General features: G+C 29.5%; 13 protein-coding genes across 13 annotated transcripts; 5 read left to right on the plus strand and 8 right to left on the minus strand. All coding sequences in view use genetic code 12, as the record gives it.

The window, feature by feature from the left end:
- Window positions 1-71: 71 nt before the first annotated feature.
- FAD1 (FMN adenylyltransferase) lies at window positions 72-1,033 on the minus strand (the record flags this gene model as incomplete). Its single annotated transcript, XM_051764755.1, has 2 exons — window positions 72-747; window positions 816-1,033. The coding sequence occupies 2 exons, from the start codon at window positions 1,031-1,033 to the stop codon at window positions 72-74; spliced, it is 894 nt and encodes a 297-aa protein (XP_051618136.1).
- A 296-nt stretch (window positions 1,034-1,329) lies between these two features.
- On the minus strand, window positions 1,330-2,112 carry KGF54_004095 (uncharacterized protein; the record flags this gene model as incomplete). The annotated part of the gene is made up of 1 exon (XM_051764756.1): window positions 1,330-2,112. The coding sequence occupies one exon, from the start codon at window positions 2,110-2,112 to the stop codon at window positions 1,330-1,332; it is 783 nt and encodes a 260-aa protein (XP_051618137.1).
- Window positions 2,113-2,648: 536 nt separating this feature from the next.
- SWI6 (transcriptional regulator) lies at window positions 2,649-4,832 on the plus strand (the record flags this gene model as incomplete). Its single annotated transcript, XM_051764757.1, has 1 exon — window positions 2,649-4,832. The coding sequence occupies one exon, from the start codon at window positions 2,649-2,651 to the stop codon at window positions 4,830-4,832; it is 2,184 nt and encodes a 727-aa protein (XP_051618138.1).
- A 556-nt stretch (window positions 4,833-5,388) lies between these two features.
- KGF54_004097 (frequenin) lies at window positions 5,389-5,964 on the minus strand (the record flags this gene model as incomplete). The annotated part of the gene is made up of 1 exon (XM_051764758.1): window positions 5,389-5,964. One exon carries the CDS (start codon window positions 5,962-5,964, stop codon window positions 5,389-5,391), a length of 576 nt encoding a protein of 191 aa, XP_051618139.1.
- A 298-nt stretch (window positions 5,965-6,262) lies between these two features.
- On the plus strand, window positions 6,263-6,730 carry KGF54_004098 (succinate dehydrogenase assembly factor; the record flags this gene model as incomplete). Its single annotated transcript, XM_051764759.1, has 1 exon — window positions 6,263-6,730. One exon carries the CDS (start codon window positions 6,263-6,265, stop codon window positions 6,728-6,730), a length of 468 nt encoding a protein of 155 aa, XP_051618140.1.
- A 253-nt stretch (window positions 6,731-6,983) lies between these two features.
- KGF54_004099 (uncharacterized protein) lies at window positions 6,984-8,189 on the plus strand (the record flags this gene model as incomplete). Its single annotated transcript, XM_051764760.1, has 1 exon — window positions 6,984-8,189. One exon carries the CDS (start codon window positions 6,984-6,986, stop codon window positions 8,187-8,189), a length of 1,206 nt encoding a protein of 401 aa, XP_051618141.1.
- A 67-nt stretch (window positions 8,190-8,256) lies between these two features.
- Window positions 8,257-11,070, minus strand: PWP2 (snoRNA-binding rRNA-processing protein; the record flags this gene model as incomplete). The annotated part of the gene is made up of 1 exon (XM_051764763.1): window positions 8,257-11,070. One exon carries the CDS (start codon window positions 11,068-11,070, stop codon window positions 8,257-8,259), a length of 2,814 nt encoding a protein of 937 aa, XP_051618142.1.
- Window positions 11,071-11,278: 208 nt separating this feature from the next.
- Window positions 11,279-11,677, plus strand: KGF54_004101 (uncharacterized protein; the record flags this gene model as incomplete). The annotated part of the gene is made up of 1 exon (XM_051764764.1): window positions 11,279-11,677. The coding sequence occupies one exon, from the start codon at window positions 11,279-11,281 to the stop codon at window positions 11,675-11,677; it is 399 nt and encodes a 132-aa protein (XP_051618143.1).
- A 16-nt stretch (window positions 11,678-11,693) lies between these two features.
- On the minus strand, window positions 11,694-12,624 carry KGF54_004102 (uncharacterized protein; the record flags this gene model as incomplete). Its single annotated transcript, XM_051764765.1, has 2 exons — window positions 11,694-11,864; window positions 11,938-12,624. The coding sequence occupies 2 exons, from the start codon at window positions 12,622-12,624 to the stop codon at window positions 11,694-11,696; spliced, it is 858 nt and encodes a 285-aa protein (XP_051618144.1).
- Window positions 12,625-12,755: 131 nt separating this feature from the next.
- Window positions 12,756-13,721, plus strand: KGF54_004103 (uncharacterized protein; the record flags this gene model as incomplete). The annotated part of the gene is made up of 1 exon (XM_051764766.1): window positions 12,756-13,721. One exon carries the CDS (start codon window positions 12,756-12,758, stop codon window positions 13,719-13,721), a length of 966 nt encoding a protein of 321 aa, XP_051618145.1.
- Window positions 13,722-13,738: 17 nt separating this feature from the next.
- Window positions 13,739-19,097, minus strand: GSL2 (Gsl2p; the record flags this gene model as incomplete). The annotated part of the gene is made up of 2 exons (XM_051764767.1): window positions 13,739-18,951; window positions 19,016-19,097. 2 exons carry the CDS (start codon window positions 19,095-19,097, stop codon window positions 13,739-13,741), a joined length of 5,295 nt encoding a protein of 1,764 aa, XP_051618146.1.
- Window positions 19,098-19,315: 218 nt separating this feature from the next.
- On the minus strand, window positions 19,316-20,434 carry KGF54_004105 (S8 family peptidase; the record flags this gene model as incomplete). Its single annotated transcript, XM_051764768.1, has 1 exon — window positions 19,316-20,434. One exon carries the CDS (start codon window positions 20,432-20,434, stop codon window positions 19,316-19,318), a length of 1,119 nt encoding a protein of 372 aa, XP_051618147.1.
- Window positions 20,435-20,942: 508 nt separating this feature from the next.
- On the minus strand, window positions 20,943-22,001 carry KGF54_004106 (S8 family peptidase; the record flags this gene model as incomplete). Its single annotated transcript, XM_051764769.1, has 1 exon — window positions 20,943-22,001. The coding sequence occupies one exon, from the start codon at window positions 21,999-22,001 to the stop codon at window positions 20,943-20,945; it is 1,059 nt and encodes a 352-aa protein (XP_051618148.1).
- Between the last annotated feature and the right edge of the window lie 110 nt (window positions 22,002-22,111).

Below are 22,111 nucleotides of genomic sequence, written 5' to 3' on the forward strand. Positions count from 1 at the left end.
TTTGAATGAATAATGATGTAAATGTTTTAACTCTTTTATGATATATAATTTATAACGTCTCTATTATAATTTTAAGTAGTAGTTTTTTTAATACGTCCTAACCTTTCTAAAGCATCAGCATTATTTCTCAACATATAAGCAGGTAAATATTCTTTCTTTTCATTTTCATCATTACAATTTTCCCCATCTTTACAATTTTTATTTGTGATTAATAATTCAGGATTTTGAAAAGTATTATCAACTCCACCTAAACTAGTATATCCTTCATCATATAATTTACAATATTCAACGTTAGTCCCTACTAAGAAATCCCAGATTTCAACATATCTCCAATCCAAAATAGGATGAATTCTCAAAAATTTAGGCCAATTATGATCAGTTAATTGTTCAGTTTTCAAATTTTCACCAAATGGATCAGTATATCTTATTCCTACAATTACTGATTTTATATTTGGATTTATATCCTTTAGGTAATAATTAAACCCGTTTTTCAAGGAATCTTTTATTGATATTGCATTTAAGTGATAATATTGTGTTGATTTTTGTATAAAGTTTTTCAATTCTGGAAATGGAGTTTCTGAATTTATATATATTGAATCTAATTTATAATCTTGTGGTATTATCTTGTTTGAATAGAAATTTGTTTCATGTATAGTAATATATTTTCTGTAAATTGTTGCCATTAATAAGATCAATAGTACGAGACAGTCTTTACCTCCATTATATGATATAGCTATTTCCTTCAATCTGATAAAAGTGAAGTTAGTAAAATGATTTTAAAGAAATTTTAAACAATCTGAAAATGATTAACATACCCATGTAGATCTATAGATTTCTCTAGTCTTTCCATACTTGCTATAATTTTACTTTTAACAGAAGATCTTAAATCTGCATCATATTTATAACCCTTATGCCTTTTCGGCACTAAACCTGAAGGTAAATTATCATTTAAAAAATCTTGTATCAAATTATAACATTCTTCACATCTTTCAAAAAATCCTTGTTGTTGCTGCGTTAGATCTTGACTTGTCATTATTAAGCTGATTTTATATATACATGCAAGTATGCCTCTTTCTATCTAATTAGCTCTAAATCAGTTAATATTTTATTTTATAAATCTGTTAATATTATTTTCGAGATTTTCCGATATTTGAAAAATTCTCATACTATAATTTTTTACAGATAAAACCGATTAGTGGAGAACAAGTTGTAAGAAATATTTGCGAGTAAAAAGAGAAATCATCATCATTCATCAATCATTAATCATTATTTATTATTCTATAAATCATTAAATCATATTGAGAAAAATAGAATATTTTCTCAAAGCTATTAATTTTTGTACAAAAATTGTAGGTAGAATTCTTTAGTATCTTTATCCCAATACCACCAATATGAATTACTCATTTTATTTTCTTCTTGTGGTTTATCGATCTCATTCTTATTGGGTATTATGATAAGCGAATTGTCATATGGTTCTGCTGAAATTATTAAGTATTGAAATTTTGTTGGTTCATATTCTTCATCGTCGCCCACATCTTCGTTTTCTTCATCTTCTTCATTTTCTGCTTTCCTTAGTTTTTCAATCTCTTTTATACAAATGTTTTGATTTTTTGAAGTTAATTCATAAAATGACATTATTCTAAATAATGGTTCATCTACTGCTATTTTGGGAAATTTACAATTGATTAATAAACCAATTTGTAAAGTATTTGAATCTCTTATCTTTATAACTTTAAATTCCGTAGGTTTACCAATTTTATTCCATGATCGTTTTTCAATATTACTAATACTAACTTGATCTTGAATTTTTTGTTGAAATTTAAGTTGTGAATTTTGTTTTTCATCCAATATTCTTCTTCTTTCTAAATTTAAATGATGTTTTCTACCACCTAAATGTGAAATATATGATGCTTCATTATTATGAGTTGTTAAACATAATTTACATTCTAATATACCTAAATGATTTCTAAATACATATGGATCATTATCTAAATCCAAAATATGAGTTGCTAATAATTCTTGTACTCTTTTCTTTGTATGTACATTTGTCTCCTCACTAGTTGCTATCCCTCCTGCTCCCTTTTTGGAGTTTACCCTATTCGAATAATCCATTGATATTTGAAGTTGTAAATAAAATTTAATAAATATATGTGATGATATTTAAATTAATTGAAGAACACTAAATTCTATTTTTTTAAGAGGTAATTTAAATTTTAATTTTAATTTTTGAAATTACTCTCTAAGAATTACGACATGAGTTTTTACATAATTAAAATTAGTAAGCGTGTATGACATTTTTAGACGTGTCGAATCTCTAAAGTATTAACGACATTTTGTAACACGTTAAATTTAAATTATTTTTTATTTTTTTATTTTTTTATTTTTATTTTTTATTTTTTATTTTTTATTTTTTACAACCAAAAATTTATTTACAACCAATTTATTAAAAGTTATAATATTGAAATAGATTATTCATGGGATAACAAACTTATAGTCAAATTAAATGAACAAAGTGTTAGTATAAGTAAGACTAGACAAATATATATATCAATATCATTATCATACAAACTCACATCCATTTTGAATGCTAATAAAGAATATCTAAATTAAATACAAAATTTTTCAACGCACAAATACAATCTTTAATTATGGAATCTCCGATTAATATTGGTGATATAACCACAAATTCAATTCAACAAAAACTAATAGATACTCATATAAACTCGGTATATAGTTCAGATGTTACATCTGCTATTTACTCACGAATGAAAGTTATCCAATTAACTATTAAATTTGGAGAAAATATTAAATCAAATCATGAAGAAAATTCAATATTAAATGAAATTTTTATATTAAGAAGGGTACAAGATTCCTTTATTAATATTAGTCAATTACTTCAAATCTTAGTTCAATTGAAATACTTATCGACATCACAAGTTAAAAGTTTCATAAATAATGAGATTTTATCAAATCCTGAATATTATGGTAATTTGAATTCAAAAAATCATTCACAAATTTTAAATTACGCAAACAATGAAAATAAATCTTTGAGAGGTATATGGATATCTTATGATAAAGCCGTTAAAGTAGCATTAAAATTTGACATATATGAATTGACAAAAGAATTATTCTTGGTGGATGTTCATGATTTTGAGAAATTACCAAAATATAAGAAAAGGTCATTGGATGATGATAATGATGACATAAAGTTTGATCATAGTATTGGATCACCTTCTAAGAAACAAAAAGTAGACTTTATTGACAATATAAAAGAAACTCCTACATCCAAGCCAGCATCAACAAACTCCAAAAATTTAATTGACAACCTTGCTGAACAAAACACTAAATATCCATATACATTACCGCCTAAATCTTTTGATGATAATCAGCTAGACTTAACAAACGAAATTAAACTAGTTTTAGGTGAAGTTTTCAAGAAAGATGACAAATTGGAAGGCGGAGTATCGGTGGTAGATGTTAAAAAAGAATTTGAACCTATTTTAGCAAAATACTCAAAATCAGATTTACAAGATATTCCATTAGACCAGAAGGGTCAAACTGCGTTACATTTTGCCTCAACTTTAGCTTCATTAAATTTAGTTTCTACTTTCATAGAATTAGGTCTCAGTTCGCCAATGAGAGGGAATGAATTGGGAGAGTCACCATTAATTTCATGTATTCAAGTCACTAATTCAATGGAAAAGGGAAATTTTAATGAAATTTTAACAAATTGGCTTTATCCAAATATCTGGTTATTTGATAAAAAAGGAAAATCAATTTTGCATCATTTAGCATTACAAGTTGATAAAAATGAAAGTTATAAGTTTTATTTAACCAAGATTTTGGAGTATATATTGTTATCAAATGATAAGAATTTTCTAGAGTTTAAAGACAAGATTATAAATTCCCAAGATGAGGAAGGTAATACTCCATTACATATTGCAGTTGAAAAAGAAAATAAATGGATGATAAAAATTTTACTTGAATTAGGTGCAGACATTAAAATTACAAATACACATAATATTAAATGTGAAGACTTTGAAATATTGAATGATTTAGATAAGGTTGGGGTAGATGAACATATTTTCCATTTAATACGAACAAGTAATGAATTTTTAAATGAACGCATAAATACAGTTGGAGTTGATAATATAGCCGAAATTGAAGAAGTTAAAGAAATCAAACCAATTGTAGTGTCATCTGAAGAAAATGGCGAACAAACCAATGTCTCAAATAAAATTTTTAATAGCATACAACAATTATTATCAGATACTAATTTTGAGTATGCAAATATTCTTAATTCCAAAAGACAACAAATTAAAACATTGGATCAAGCCTTACATGATGCTACTATCATAACAGCAAATAATAGATTTCAAACTAAAAAATTAAAGGAAAACTTAATAAAATTGGACAATTTAAAATTACAAGTAGCAAATGTATCTGATAAATTGATCTTATCAAAACAAGAGTATTTTAGTGACAATGATCTTCAACAAGAACAGTTCAATGAAGTCCAGAATTATGATGCTGATGAACCTTTTATTATCAAACCAATATATGAAAAGATTATAAATAATGAATCATTGGATGATTTGAAAAATGATCAAAATATAATGAAAAATTTACAACCGGTCAATACTTTGAAGGCAAGAATAAATGCGTATAAACAAATTAATGAAAACCTAGAGAATGAATTACAAAATTTAATTGACTATAGTGAATTAACTTCTAAATTCAAAAATGTTGTCAGTATATGTACAAATGTTGGTATTGGGGAAGTAGATGAGTTGCTTAATGGGTTACTCGAGGCCGTGGAAGGTCAACAATAGAATTTTTAACAATACTCAATTGTATTGCATATTTGATAAATTTGTAGTTCTATATAGATTAATAAATTCAGTTAAGAAATATTAATTTTAAACTTGTCTGCTCTGCGATTATGGATGTTTCATAAAGTCCAACCTGCAACTAAATGTGCAAGTCCGAGGACACTGACTGGACCCCATTTTAACACAGCCGACAGCAGATGGACATAGCAAAGACTATTCAAGAACTAGTGATGATTTGTCGTCAATACGCAATGAAAGCCGAAGTGAGGATAATGTATGGTTTCTTTTAAAGCTAATATATCAATCAACTCGTATGAAAATGATTTCAAATCAATGGTCTGGTTCCTTCTTTATCAAGATGTAAGGGTAATCTACTACTATTATAGTTAACTGTAATGAGGAATCTGACTTACTCAAAACCATTTTTTTAAAAAACAACAACATTGTGGTAACTCTTTCTAGAGAAGTCGATTTAACATTTATTATTAATTAGTTTATTGTCATTAATGTTATTACATTTTTTCTAATTTGTCATTAATTTAAGTCTCTAGCATCTTCATACTAAACCTTGATATGTATTTAAAGCAGTATGAATCAGAGGATCCTTTTTAGCTAAAATTTTAAAATCTTCTAAAGTCAAAACATCAGTATCTTTGTTTTTACCCAACAAATAAAACCATTTTTCAGTTCTTAATTCAGGAGTCTTTTCATCTTCTGGTAATGCAATCATTGATCCAATCATTTTATAAGTTGCTACTATTATTGGTAAAATATCATTATAAGTTAATTCGTTTTTTTTCTTATAATCAAAAAACTTAAAAGTCCAAGCAACTTTTTGTTCTTCTGTACCTCTTGTGGTTATACTTAAAGCTAATATAAATTCTTTAAAATCTATAAATTTAGAATTATCTTGATCAAATTGTTGAAACAAATAATGACAATAATCTTCTGGTTTACCAAATGGGAAAAATTGTCTATAAACTTTAACAAATTCATCTTCCGATAGTTGACCACTAGGACAATCTCTTAGAAATCCTTTATACCATTGTTGTAGTTCTCTTTTATCAAAATATGTATTTTCTCGAAGCTTTTTGATATCTTCTTTTGATAGTTTGGATACTGTTTTACCCATTCAAATTATTGTGTTGATTGATTCAATAATAGCAAAATTGAGCAGTTTGTGAAACTAATTGAGTAGACTGAGATTGAATTATGGATAACTGATCCTAGGAAAACGATTGATATAATACAAATTGATGATTTATAAAACGATTGTAGTGTAGTTGTTTAAAACAATTTGCATAGAAAAAGTATGACAAATTTGAGACACAAAAATTGCAAATTCTATTACTAATTTCTTTACCTTATAGATCTATTTCTTTTTAAAGAAGCTACACGTTATCAAAAACCTAAAAAGAAAACCTCAAAAGATGTATAAGACAAATAGATTACAATCAAGATCTTTATCAAGCTCAATATCACGTTTAGTTAATCATGGTAAACCACAAAATCCACCAATAGATCCAACTTTACATATGAGAATATCACCAATAGTAAGAACAGGAGAATCAATAGATGTCAAACGTGCAAGATTAGTATATCAATCAAGAAAAAGAGGTATATTAGAAAGTGATCTTTTATTAAGTAGATTTGCTAAAAAATATTTAAATAAAATGACTATGGAAGAATTAGATGAATATGATAAATTATTAGATGAAGCTGATTGGGATATCTATTATTGGGCAACAAAAAATTTTGATCAAACTCCATTACCTGATAAATGGAAAGATTCCAAAATATTAAAATCATTACAAGAAGAAGCTGAAAATAAAGAAAAAGTTATATTAAGAATGCCAGAATTAGATGAAGACAATTTCTTGAATTCTCAAAAGAAGTAGGAGAGTCCAAAAGATTTAACAAACACTTGTATATATGTTTACTTTAATGTTTCAATTTTATGATATAGCATGACTCAAGCCTCTTATCTTTTGTAGTATTCGCTTTCTTAGATCAATATAATTCAGACGTGGATGACTGAATAAATTACGAGGTAATCAAGCTACCAAATTATTTGGTGACATAATTTAAAACATGCCTAACCACTGATAACTCGAAAGGCAAACCAATCCACAATTTAGAAATCTACAGATCATGCTGATTACTAAAGACTCTATTCCAGAAGAGCTCAAACTGGACAAAAATATAACACCATATATACAACGAGCAATCGAATTAGAAGAAGCAGAACCAATAATAAGTTATTATAGCAAAATATATGTACTTGAACATATCTTTAATAATAAATTACATACAAAATCAAAACCAAATCAAGAATTTACAGTAAAATTGTTAGATGATACAGAGTCAATCAAAAACAAATCAGAAGATGAAAACCTAAAACAAGTCTTGAATGATAAAGATCTATCATTTGGTTATATTTTCAAGTTTGCATACAAATTATTTAATTCATGTCTCGAAATTTTGAATAATTATCAATTAAGTTTCAAAAATCAAATAATTGGGAAATTCAGAGCAACTATGTGTTTTTTAAATATTTTATCAATTTTTGAAAGCTCAAAAGATGAAATTGATTTTACAAAATTTACTGGTGGTAAAGTTAATAATTGGAAAGAAATTGATGAATTAAATAAAGAAAAATTAAAAATATTGAAATATCAGTTGACAAGGATTATCAAAGATGAGATTGATGTAGGGAAAGCTGAGGAAATTACTGATAAAGACTTGGAAGATGAGTTGAATAGGGAATTGGATCAATTAAACACTAATAATGAAGAGGAAATTGAACAAGATCAAGAGTTGAAAGATTTAGGTGAATCAAAAGCTGCACAGGAAGATGGGGAAGAGCCAGCATTCAAATTACCAGGTGCACCACGAGATCTTCCCGATAATGAAGAATCTACTGATGATAACAGTCAGGAAATTTCTCATATTGATCTTCCCGGAGCTCCTCATTTTTCCCCAGATAAAGACCTGAATCTAGGACTTCCTGAAACCCCACAATACTTACCAGATGATGACATTACAAACATAAATAAATCAGGTTCAATTCATGTATTCACACCAACATCAGAAAAATCACAACCAAAATTCCCAACCGATAAAAAACCTATAGTAAGTCGGTCTACTCTGCATCAACTGCAACAACATCATAAACCTTTGAGTAAAGAAAGTATTAAACAAATTTTAAATAGAGATGATGCTATAACTCAGATACAAAAACATACTAAATTTGCGTCTTCAGCTTTACAATTTGACGATTTCAATGAAGCGGAGAAGCAATTACTACAAGGATTAGAGTTATTGAGAACTTTAAAACAGCAAGAGGAAAGCGAGTAATGTACAATATAAAAATTGCAGCTAATACATAATGTAATGACAAACCAGTAACTTTTTCAATTTTTATCTATACTTCTATTAGTTCTTCATCAGAGTCCTCTTCAACTCCTTCTTCTTCACTATCATCTTCACCATTAAATCCAGAAAATTGGATTCCCAGAGTTTGCTTTGAGTCTGGACCTAACCAACCTTCTTCATCTTCCTCTTCCTCCTCCTCCATGCTCTCAACTCCACCATCTTCTTCATTATCTTCAATATCCATTCCGTTAACACCATCTGCATGGTTATCATTTTCAAAAGTTTCATCATTATCTTTTAAATCTTTACTTTCAGTCAAGAAACTCAACAAAAAGTCATTTTTCTTACCTACTGTTACAACTTCTTTAGCTGTTTTATTAAGATATCTTGATATTAATTTTAATGATGATCTAAATTCAAATTTATGAGTTGAAATATATCTACCATGCAGTATCAAAATATTTTTTATCCAAATTAAATAAAATTCGATATGTGGTGAGTCTTGTTTGATTAATAATTCTCCAATAAAATTCAATATTCTATTAACATATATTACTGGTAAATCTTGACAAATTAATTTAATGTCAATTAAAGGTATACTCTCCAATATTTGATGGATTAGATATGATTCATTAAGACGTAATGACATGAGCAAGGCAAGCAAATATTCTTTCTCTTGTAATGACTCAATTGCAGACTCGGGTGTAATATCAACATCTAAGTCAAATGGGTCAAAAAGTAATTCTTGATTAATTGAATAGATTAATAAACCTTCAGTTGTAGCTGCGGCGAATGCTGAAGTTGTTGGTGAGAATTGTAATGATGAAACCCTTATCTCTGGTCTTGTCCTTCTTTCACTTGGATCGCCTCCTCTATTTGAACCCGGTAAACTTAAATCCATTCTATCTTCCAAGTCACTGTGTTCACCATCCCTATCAATTAAATCTGAATTTATACCTGCATCCGTTATTTTGCTACTATTCAATTTTTGTAATGTACCATCTATTGACATATTTTCAGATACTATGAATCTTTTTAATAAAACTTCATTATCAATGTCATACATACATATGGAATTGTTGTTACCACCAGCCAATAAAGTTAATCCATCAAATGAATAATTAATAGTACTAAAATATTTCCCACGATTAGAATTTTTACTAATGAATTTATCCTCTAAATATCTTCCACTTAGTATATCTTTTCTTCCATCGATTAAATGTAATTGTTTTGCATCTTCTATGTCAAAAATTGCAATATGACCATCCAATGTAGAAATAGCCAATTCTTTACAATCAGGTCTCATACTAAGACATAAAACGTCACTTTGAATTTCGATTGGTTCCACTGTTTGACTTCTTGCAAAAATGTTCCATACTCTAATTGTTTTATCCCAAGAGGCTGAAGCTAATATTGAATTTTCTTGACCAAATGTTAGACAAGATATTGGGCCTTCATGACCAGTTAAAGAATCAAGTAATTGACCTGTCTGAACTGACCAAACATATATTTCAAAGCTATCTTGCGAACCACCTACAATAATTTCGCCACTTGGATCAACAGCAAGACAATTAAATTGTATTCTCGATGCAGCTGTAAATGTTTTAAAATTTCTGAAACGTATTAAATCATATGCACGTATTGTACCATCTAATGAAGATGAAAATAAAACTTGACCCTTTTTAGCAAATTGTACCTGAGTAACTGCGGATGTATGCTCTGTAAACGTCATCAAACAAAATCCTGATGCTACATCCCATATTTTTATTTTTCCATCATCAGATCCAGTAACTAATCTTGAACCATCTGGGGAGTAACAGAGTGTATTCATTGTATCAAAATGACCTTGTTGTTTTAGTACATATGATTCACTTTGCCATTCGTAAACAAGTAATTGACCTAATTTTGATGAACCAAATGCTAACCACTCCCCAGTGTTGTTTATTGTTACTGTATTAACTGTGTTTTGTCCCATACTTAACAGCTGTATAAGATTAAATCCTTCCTCTATTTCATAAACTCTGAATTCACCGTTTGTAAAACCAACAACTAATAAATTAGATTGTGGGTGAAAAGTAGCACATCTCAATTTCCCATTTGCATAAAAGAAATTTTTAGCTGTAATTCTCCATTCCATTCGACTTTGTTTTATTTCTTCATCTTCGGATTCATCTTCGTTATCGTCTTCTTGTGCTGGAGGTTCTGTATACTCCCATTTAAAAAATGCACCATCTTTACTGATAGTATATATTATTTCTTGATTTTTACTGAAAAATGCATTTACAACATTATCCCTATGACCTGAGAAAGTTCTTGAAACATTGCTTTCTTCTGAATCCAATGAATATATCTTTGCTGTCATATCTTTACTTGTACTTATGAAAAATCTCGAATCTTGTGACCACGATATACTTAAAACGTCATCAAAATGTCCCAGATAAATTCTATGCCTTACAAATGGTGCAAATTGTCTTTCTTCGGTAAAGTCAGGTGTTTTCCAAACTTGAACGAATCTCTCCACTGCAACTGCAAAATATTTTCCACAAGGACTGAAAACAATTGTTGCAACTTTTGATTTAAAATTAAAATGATGTAACACTATCCTAGATACAAAATTGACTAGTATTGCTCTTCCATCTTCATCTATTGATATCATTAACGTATTTTGTTTGTTAATTGCAATGCACTGTATATTTTTTCTGTGTTGGTATGGGAATGTAAATGATTGTGATTTAATTAGATCGAAACATGATACTCTATTTCCAACTGGTGATAATAATTTACTTCCATCTTCTGTAAACACTAAATTTCCTTTCTTATAAACAGTCCCTAGTAGATTTGAGAACTTAAAATCTGCCTTCATCTTTGATAAAGAATTACGTAGTGTTGTATATACAAATTGTAGTTGATCTTTTGTAGAAAATGAATTTTTCAAAACGCTAACAAAAAAAAATTGGTGATGATCTTCTCCATACTTTATTCAAATTAAAGCATATACCAAAAAACCTTTAAAATCATTACGCAACATTTGCATCAATATATCAATCTTAAATCTCAGAGTTTAATATTAAATGTCAGGTAGTCTATCTAGTCGAGTGATGAACATGAAGTTCATGCAAAAAGCAGAAGACACCAAAACCAATAATAATAAACAAGGACAAGAATCAAAATTACATGATATTTCAGAATGGGTACTACCAAACCTGCAGAAGATACTTAAGTTGGCAGCATTGAAAGCTCAAGTTGAAAAAGTAGGTTATGGTACCATAATGAGTGATAAAAATTATCGAACGACAAGACGATCATGGGGAAGTAGATATGAATTGGAAGAAGTTACTGATAATAATACAAATAACAAAGAAGAATTAAATGAAATACCCAGAAGCAGGGATCAAGATATGAGTCTGCTATGGCGAAAGAGGAAAGCAGATCATTCACCAGATTCGAAAAAGAAGAAAAGAATACTATGATCATACATTTATTAAACTATTTACCTTTCTTTTTACTGGTTTTATTAAATTTTGCATTGTCTAAGAACCCACCATTCATTATTGCATCCCTAGCACTAGCATTAATATGTTTAAATCTATCGGAGCCTAGATGGATTCCACCGTACCATCGACTAACAACCACAATCACATTCCATACGTCGATCATCTATGTCATGATAAAGTTAGTAGATATTCATGGATTGAATACTCAAATTAATATACGAAATAAATCAACATACTTGTAGTAAATGTAGTAATCTTCCTCCAGCAGCTGTTTCACCATCATCATCACAATCCTGGTAAACGATATCATTTTCAGTTTTGATTCTCCAACTTGAAATATTGTGAGTTGCTCTGAAGATTTTCTTATCTAATAAAAGAGTCTCTAAGTAAGATGTTGCTTCTTTTAAATTGTTAGCTGTTCTGGCAAATGCAATAAATGTAGACTGTCGATCTACAATTGGTTGAGATTGTATCCAACCAGTTGTATAATCTTTCACCTCTTGCGTTGGTGGTGATATTGCTCTTCTTGGTTGCTCGGCAGTATATTCATCTTCTTCCTTCCGCAGTGTCTCGTTTTGTTTGGCTATTTTAGCATGTTCTTCTTCATATTGATCAAAAGTTTTTTGAAGATTATTAAGTAACTCGAACAAAACAACTTGACCAGCAACAAATGTATTTTTTAGACATGACCGTATCACTTTCTCTAAGTATGATGCATCCGTGAACTTTGATTCATTCAAACTAGCAAGTTGTAGAAATTGTGGTTTCTCGTCAGGATATGATTGTGGAAAATTTAGTTGAAAGCTAATTGATTCATGATTTGGAATTTTAAAGGTGTAAACTTGTGGGACTTTTAGTTCTACTGAACCCGGATATATTGATTCTATTGCATCTATCTCATCTTTTAACTCTTGAACTGTCATTTACTTTGTTTGTCTTAAACATGATTAAAATCTAATAATTTTTTTGCAACTAATTTACAGGATTGTAAAGTCTCTTCGTTTCAAATTATTTAATTCTTCCTACATTATCATAATACTACAATTTCTAGTCAATGCCGTCGTCAGATGAGTTAAAAGATGAAGGGAATAAGGCATTTATTTCTAAAGAGTATAAGAAGGCTGCCAAAATATACAGAGATGCAATTCAATTAGACATGTATAATCCAACACTATATTCAAATAGAGCACAATGTTTTTTAAATCTACAGGATTATGAAAGAGCTTTGAAAGATGCAATAAGTGGCCTAAATTTAGGTGCCTCGAAGCAATTGTCAGTAAAATTAACGTACAGAAAAGCAATGGCGTTAATAGGATTACAGCGTTGGCAAAGTGCAAAAGAAGCATTTGAACAAGTACTAAACTTGGATCCTAGTAATCAGTCAGCTAAATTCGAATTGGCAAAATTGCAAACAAAGAAATCAGTAAAGTCAAATAAGGAGGGCATCATACCTATTCACAAAGTAGATAAATTACCAGATCGGTTTGAAGAGATGCTAAATCCCAAATCAAAAGTCACAGCTCAAAATAATACTACCACGAAACAACCACAACAAACATCAGCCGAATTGGAAAAGGAGATGAATGAACTATTTGGAGAATCAAAAACAACTACCGAACCAGAAATTGAGGAAACAAACTTGACAAAACCACCACTAGAAGAGAGCCTGCCAATGCAACTTTTAAACGCACTAAAATATCTACCGAGTGCTCAAAAAATCAATGGATATAAGTACGTATTAAATCTTGATCAACTATCTTATACGAAGTTGTTTTCTGAGAGTGGAATAGATACAGAGTTTTTAAATTTTTTTCTAGATGCTTCTCAATATGCGTTACAAGATGAATTGGTACCAAATCCGAATCAAGTTGTGTTGTCTCACTTGAAACTATTTCAAACATTCAAAAGGTACGGTTTAGCTATTTTAATGTGTGATGAAGATGTAAAGAAATCGATACTAGAGATTGTGTCCAATAAGTATTCACAGGATTTGAATTTATATACAAAGCTTATACAATAATACACGAGCTGATAAATTTAGTAATGCTTAATTTCTAAACCTTTTAAAAACCCTTTCTTTGCAGCCAAAAAGACATGTGGTTGGATCAGTAAAAAATCTGGAAGATAATGAGTAAAATCAATTTCAAGATACTTTCTTGCAACAATAGGAAGCACAAAGATACTTGCAAATAAAATCATACTAAAAATGAATAATATGAAGAATAAAACCGCCTGGATTCTTCTTTTCTTTTTCTGGTTTTTAGACAAGATTCTAGGTCTAATTTGATTACCTGGTTTCAACCAAAAAAGCATCAATGTATGCCATTTATCTGCATAAGGAATGAACAACATTGGGAATTGAGCATAAAGTATAACATGTGCTGCAATCAAATCACCTGCAAAATAAGACATTTCAGTTAATTTGCAAATAAATTCTCTTAACGGTTGAGTAATAATGTACCAACCTAAACCAGCAGTTGCCCATTTACCTGACCACCAAGAACGATTTGATCTATCATGTCTAAATTCTTTTGAAACAAATAATATGGTAATAACTTGTAAAAACCAACATTGAATTAATGTAGATAAAGTGAATCCTAAAATAGTTCTTGCAAAATTCCAGTTTTGTAACATCCAAAGAAACTCAAAGAATAACACATGATTTATTACTGCTAAAGTATGAGCAAATGCTGCAAAACACGAAGGTATTTTCTTCCAAAATAAACTTAATATTGGACCAAGAATTGTGGATAATACAAATACTGCCATTAAAAGTACAAAGTTAACAACAATCGGGCCAAAACTTACTATTAAAATTCTTAAAATACTGTTTACTGGTTGTGCTCTGTAAGATTCATTTTGAGAATTTGCAAATAAATAAGCCAAACCAACAACGGAAACAATTGATAATTGGAATAATGATTCAGAAAATATAAGCTTTAATCTTGATGGTTTAACTTCACTTACAGCTTTGATTTCCTCATTAACACTGAATCTTTTACTTTTGACTCCGACAATTCTACTTCTTCTCAATCTTGTAAAATTAATCCAAGATGATATTCTTGCTTTACTATTACCACGATGTAACCATGCAATATATTCTTTGTAATCCAAAAAGAAATCATTCCAAGAAAATTGATTAGGATTATATAAAAATGGACAAATTAATAAACCTATAATCGACATCCAAAAATAAAGTAACAGGGTAATCCACATTGACATTGAACAATAAAATATAAGTAGCGCACATATAGCCCCATAATACAAACTTTCAACTGCAAATCTTGAATACAAAGTAACAAATGGAACTCTTATTGTTGCAAACCCTCTTCCAGTTGCTAAATAACGAGCACCTCCAATCGAAATATCACTTGCTAATGAATGACCATAAATTTTACAAACAAAAACTTCAAAAAGTGGTGAAAATGACGCAAATTGTTTTCCCAACCTGGTAATAGCTTTATAAAACCCTCTCTCTGTAAGTTCTTGAACTCCCAAGGGAACAAATGAAATAATAAACACAATGAAAATTGAAAAAACACATCTTTGCAACCAATGTATAACTGGAATTAAATTATGACACCCATTTGGGGATCTAGGATCCGTGATTGGTCTGAATTTATCATATTCACAAATAATGCTATCTTTACTCAAAGCTGCCAAATTAGATGCAACTAACAAAAATAATTGAATTGAAACAATAATGAAAACATTATTTAAATGGAAACCTGGGTGGGCATAATAAAATGATAAAAATCTATCAAAAGGTAATTGAGTTCCCAAGTAGAAGTATTCACGTGAAAGCATTTGTTCACCCATTCCTGCACCAATTTTGGTTGTAAAATTAAGGATAGATCCAAAACCTAAATCTCTACCTTTCCCACATTGCATATATTCACAATGTTTGATTCTTCCACCACGAAGTACTACATTCATACCTGCATAAATATCTTCGTTTAAATGTAAACCTTTTTGAGCTTTTGATACACCACCTCTTGTTGTCATAAAAATTCCATTTAAAAAGTCAGGATGACCATAATGCAATTTACCTCCAATATGAGCTAAAGTCCTTGCAAATAATGTACCAAAAGTTTGTTCTTTACCAGCTGCAACATCACCAAGAATTCCAATATTTTCTGAAAAGATATATTCTCTAGTTCCAATAATTGCAACAGGATATGCGGAGTTAGAATTTTCCAAATCATTTGAATAAGGATCAATAGGAAAAGTTGCTTCCTCAAATTCAGCTAACACACTTCTGATTTTAAGACATTCTTCAAGATAATTATCTTGATTAGCATCAACTAGCTGAATATATTCACCACGGCAGAAAATTAATGAATGATTTTGATTATCTGATTTACCATCTCCAAGTATTGGATTCCCTGATAATCTGATTCGATATTTTGGTTCTCTTTCACCATTTTCCAAAAATGAACAGCTTCCATCAACTAGTGCTGAATAATAAGTAATATCTCCAGTTTCTTCATCATATTCTTCATCAAGATAACAAATTTGTAGTTCAGGATAAGCTCTTAACAAAAATTCGGTATTTTCTTTTTCTTCAGCTGTAAAATATTTCATTCTTTGCATTGAGGTGATGATTCTAAATTTTCTATGGGCCATAATTGCAGCTTGTTCAAGTTTTTCATTATCACCACCAAAAATACTTGAGTCTGGATTTTCAACATCAAACAATAATTTAATTGCTCTAACATAATTCATAAATCCAGAGATGGTTCTGTATAAGGTTTGGGATCTTAACGAAGCCCAAATTCTAGTTCTTAAAATATATTCAGGCGTTGCAACCTTGAATCCAACTGAGTAATATGGTAAATCATCTAGTTTATCTTTATCTTTTTCAAGCGATCCAGAATCGGTTTCAAATTCTTCAGCTAACATTTTTGTATCTTTTACAAAACAACTCCATTCCAAAGGATGTAACTGTTTTAAATATTCCAACATTGTAACATGAGAATATTGTTCTTCCTCTCTTATGATTTCTCGTAATGATAAAGTGATTTTTTCACTATAATGCGGAATTAAAACTGTAAATGAGGGCATCAAATGAACTGGACCAACTTCAGGCATAGGTGTTGACAATGATTGAGCAAAAAATGTAATTCTTCTTTGTGCTTCAGATTGATTTTTGAACAAAGAAGACTTGAATGATTGATCCTCTTGCGAAACAAAAAACATAGGCTCTTTTAGAATCGAACCACCTTCAACACCTGGAGTGTCTATCAGTTTATAAATCAACTTTTGAACTTGTTCTAGGGAAATCAAATGCTCTCTGTACATCGAAATAATAATTGAGTTCCATACTTGAGATATTAATAACTTTGTTTTAATATTCTTTTCATTAGAGACTGATATGATTTTTGAAAATATTCTCTTGGGTAATCTTGAAAAAATGTTTCTCCAGGGAATCCAAATGGAAACACCAACATAAAATGAACGACAAACTGAGAAAATGGTATTCCAAATGATATACCATAAGTAAGTATCTAAAATAAACAAAACCAAATTAGTTAAAAATAATAATCCTAATACAAATTTAGGTTGTTTTGAACATAACCAATCACCAAACCATATTTCACCAGTACAAGAAACATGCACCATATTACTTAATTCACGAATAGGATCCCTCATTGAAAGTGTTAGGAAAAAATATGATTCCAAAAATTTTGATACAAATATGGCAAACCATAATCCATAAGATGCAATTTTATCAGTATCAGTTAACAAATAAAAGTTGGTTAGAAAAGTTTTATGAGGTAGAAGCTTCCTATCACTTCTTTTGGAAGATTTCAGAAAGACTTTACCCAATGGTGATAATGACAAATGAATAACAATGAACATGGAAAAGGCAAATTGTAAAGATGCTAAAGTTATACCTAAAGTTGATTCTGAATCGAGTGCAGTAAAACCAAATAAGTAAACAGATGGACCAGTGTTAATCAAAATTGAACAAATTGTGAAAAAGATTCGTGATGCAATTGATTGAGCTCCATGCCATTTTCTTGGGATATAAGATAATTCATAAAATAAACTTACTGCGTTGATTACTAAAGCAATAGATCCTGCAAGTGAGAGTGCAGATAATCTAGCTTGAGTTGTTGGTTGATTATCTAAAGCTTGCTGATAATTATGAGTATATAAAGTTGGAGAATTAAAAACTGTATAATACCAAAACATTGATAAATGAATTATCCAAACTCTATTAAAATTGACAAGTACATGAGACCAACTTCTTTTTTCTTTGAAAGTTTTATAGAATGCTTTATTCCATTGAACTTCATTTAATTTTGCATATCTTTCACCTGGAGGAAGACTCATTAATTTTCTTTTATCCGATAAAACTAATCTTTCCAAACCTTTTGAATACCAAAATAATTGATTCATATCATCATATCCAATGACTGACTCATGATCTTTATCTCTTCTATGATATTTCCCATCAATTGAAACATATAATTGATCTCTGAAAAAGTTATATAATGGAGTGATTATATGATCTAAAAAACTCTCTGTAACTTTTTTTATTGGTACATCTGGATCAATTGAAAAATAATAATCATTACAACATTTCATAATAAAACAAATACATTCTGGCATGAATCTGACATTATTTGCTTCACCCCATATTAACAAATACAAAGCTAATTGAATGACTGAATATGTAGGTGATAAAGCATGCATATTTGCTGACCATTGTTCTTCAGCAGTTTCAAGAGTTGGTATTGCTTCATTGACATCTTTAATTTTCCCATGTTTAACATTTTCAAACCCAACAAAATCATCAATATCCATTTGAGCTGCAAAATACCATTTTCTGAAATTCGCATTAAATCCACCGATATAATCTGCATGAACTGATCTTAGTGCATGTTCTGGACCTAATCTTGAAGCTCTTGAATCTAATAATCTCATTAAATAATCAAACATATTTCTTGTATTATCAAATTGAAATCCAAATATTGCAGTCAACTGTAAAAAAATTGCTTCAATTTCTTCCCTTGTGATAGGAACATTTTCAGGTGGATTCCATGCTGGATATGGATCAAATTTATTTGAATAAATATCATAAATACCATTTTCTGCTAATGTTTCACCAGGATTTCTATAATGATAAGATTTATCTTCTCCATATCCAATTTTTTCAACTTCCGCCCATCTTTTTGAATCTAATTTTGGAGTTTTAAATCCACTCAATGGAAATGCTGAATTGTATCCCTTTGGATTATCATCTAAATTTGTTAGTATGATTAAAAGATGTCAAACATCTTTTTTATCTTAACGCGTCTAGCATACTAATTGCTGTAGCAGTTCGTTTTAATAATTCAATTGGATCTGATTCTTTGGTTCTAGCCTGTTTATTCTTCTTACCAGGCATCAGAACTATATCATTCGATTGTAGTATTAAGAAGTAGAATAACAAAGAAAATGATAAAAAATTTGGTTGTAAAAAAATCTAATAGAATGTGATAATAATAATAAAAATAATAATATAATGATATAATAATTTATATAATAATTTATACAATAAATTATGAGTCCAACAATAATAATCAATAAAAATAAATAATAATAACAATATCTAAATTTAATAAATTATTTCTCATACTCATCATCTTCGTCATCATCTTCATAATATTTTGCTGCTTCGGCCATAATAGCTTTCTCTTTCACTCCGTTATAAACTATCCTATTTGGAGTATGTTTTCTTAAAAATAAGGATGATTTAGTAATTCTATTCTTTGCAGCCATTTTTAACAATGTTGGTTTGATCATTTGTGGATCAACTCCTTCACTTAATAAATTTGCAACTAAACCAGTAACTATTGGTGAAGCCATTGATGTACCCGATAATACTTGTGATTTATCATGATTTTTTGCATCAACACTTTTAACGTATGCACCGCTTGCAAATAAATCTACACATTCTCCCCAATTTGAGAAGCCAGCTACTGAATCATTATAATCATCTATTGCACCAACCGTTATTGCAAATTTTGAACTAGCTGGACTAGTCATACATGCATTAATATTTGAATTTCCAGCAGCTACAACAAACAACAAACCGTTTTTTGTAGCTTGTTCGATAGCTTTATTTAATACATGATTCTTATAAGCTCCCAATGATAAATTAGCAACTCCCTTTTTACCTGACTCTATTCTATGATTAACAGTAAAATCAATTGCTGATAAAATTGTACTTAATGAACCTGCACCTTTACTATTTAATGCTTTAACTTCAACAATATTTACATTTTTAGCAACTCCATAAGTAGCTGATCCAATTAACCCAGCCACATGTGTCCCATGTCCATTTGAGTCACCCAGACCTTCATTAGTAAAGTCATGACCTAAAGAAGCTCTGCCTCCGAATTCTGGATGATTTACTTCAACGCCAGAATCAATAACATATGCGTTTACACCTTGTCCCATGAATTTATTATCATATATATAAGGATATTGTTTATTTGGTTTCATTCTTTTTCTTCTACTTATCCTTGCTAAATGTCTTGGTGCATCTGCTTGCATTTGGTAATCCCATGCTTTGAATATGTGGTCTTCTGAAATATCTTGTACTAAGGGACACCTTTTCAATCTTTCAATTATATCTTTTGAAAAATTTCCAGCAAATCCTTTAAATTCTCCAATTGTAACTGATGAACTTATGAAATCTCGAACTTGTAAATGTCTGGGGTATTTTTGATCATATTCCATGAAATGATCAAGAGTTTCTGTTTTTTTCAATGATATAAAATATGGATCGTTTGCACTGCAATAATTTATTAGCGATAGTAATAAAAGGTACTCTATTAATAACATGATAATTGATACATTGTTTACTCTTGGTAAAACTACATTGGATTTGATATATCTTTTATTTACAGCTCATAAATCTAGGACACAACAAGATTTGTTGGCATATCAAAATATGTCATCGTATAATGAAAATTAGGGATCTACAAGATTTTGATGGTTTTTAGAGCACAAAGAAAAAAGAATTGGTTGCAAATTTTAAAATTACGAAATTTGGATCTTAAAATACTGCATATAATGATATTCTGGATCTATGAAGTATATGTGTCATTTTTTTCATCATTTGTAGCATTTATGTTATTATTGTTCTTTTGAATCTCAAAATTTTTCAAAAGATTTAGTTGACCTTTATTGGAAGTAATACTTGAATTTCTTAGATCACTAAATTATTATTTTTTTGCTTCATTTTTCAAGATCTTTGTTCAACTTGTAAAAAAGCAATGCGATTCATTGTTTCTGGCCTAAAGTATAAACTTGCTCTGGATATTCTATCTTTTGTAGCCATTCTAATCAATTGTGTTTTGATTTGATCAGGTTCATATCCATCACTTAAAAGATTAGCAACTATACCGGCAACTATTGGACTTGACATTGAAGTACCTGATAAAATCAGTGAAGTATAAAAATTTTTATAATCAACACTACGTACATTTGAACCACTTGCAAATAAATCAACACATGGACCCCAATTGGAAAAGCTTGAAATAGTATCACTAAAATCATCAATTGCTCCTACCGTGATAGCAGCTGGTGAACTTGCAGGACTCATTAAACAAGAATTTATATTTGAATTCCCAGCAGCTACTACAAATATCATGCCGGTTAAAGAAGCTTGTTCAACTGCTCTATTTAGAATTCCATTTTGATGAGCTCCAAATGATAAATTTGTGACTCCTGCTCTCCCACTTCTTAGTCTATGATTTACTGCAAATTCCATTGCTGATATAACAGTACTTAAACTACTTGTACCTTTTGAATTTAATGCTTTTACATCAATTAATTCAACATTTTTAGATGATCCATAAGTCATGGACCCTATAAGCCCAGCTACATGTGTCCCATGTCCATTTGAGTCACCTTGACCTTCATTTGAAAAATCTTGACCAAAACGAGCTCTACCTTGAAATTCAGGGTTTCCAATATCAATACCTGAATCTATAACATATGCATTAACTTGTCTACCACTAAAATCTCTATCATATATGAAAGGAAATATCCTTATTGGTAACATTCTTTTTCTTCTACTTATTCTTGCTAAATGTCTTGGAGCTAACATTTGATAATGAACATCAAATGAATGTATTACTATATCTGGTGATATTTCTTCAATCAAGGTACATCTTGATAATCTTTTTAATCTATCTTCTGAGAAATTGCCTGAAAACCCCTGTAATGAACCAATGTGAAATGATGATGAAATTGAATTTTTTAATTGTAGTTCTTCTGGATAGTTTGTATCATAAGCCATGAAAGTCTCAAATGACTCGCTTTTTTTTAATATGACAACATGATTGCAATATGTGTGGTACAGTAGTAACATTATTATGAAGCAAAACTTCATTTGATAATACAAAACAT

Source organism: Candida jiufengensis, assembly GCF_024610255.1.
Source record: "Candida jiufengensis strain CBS 10846 chromosome Unknown scaffold1, whole genome shotgun sequence".
Lineage (NCBI taxonomy): Eukaryota > Fungi > Ascomycota > Pichiomycetes > Serinales > Debaryomycetaceae > Lodderomyces > Lodderomyces jiufengensis.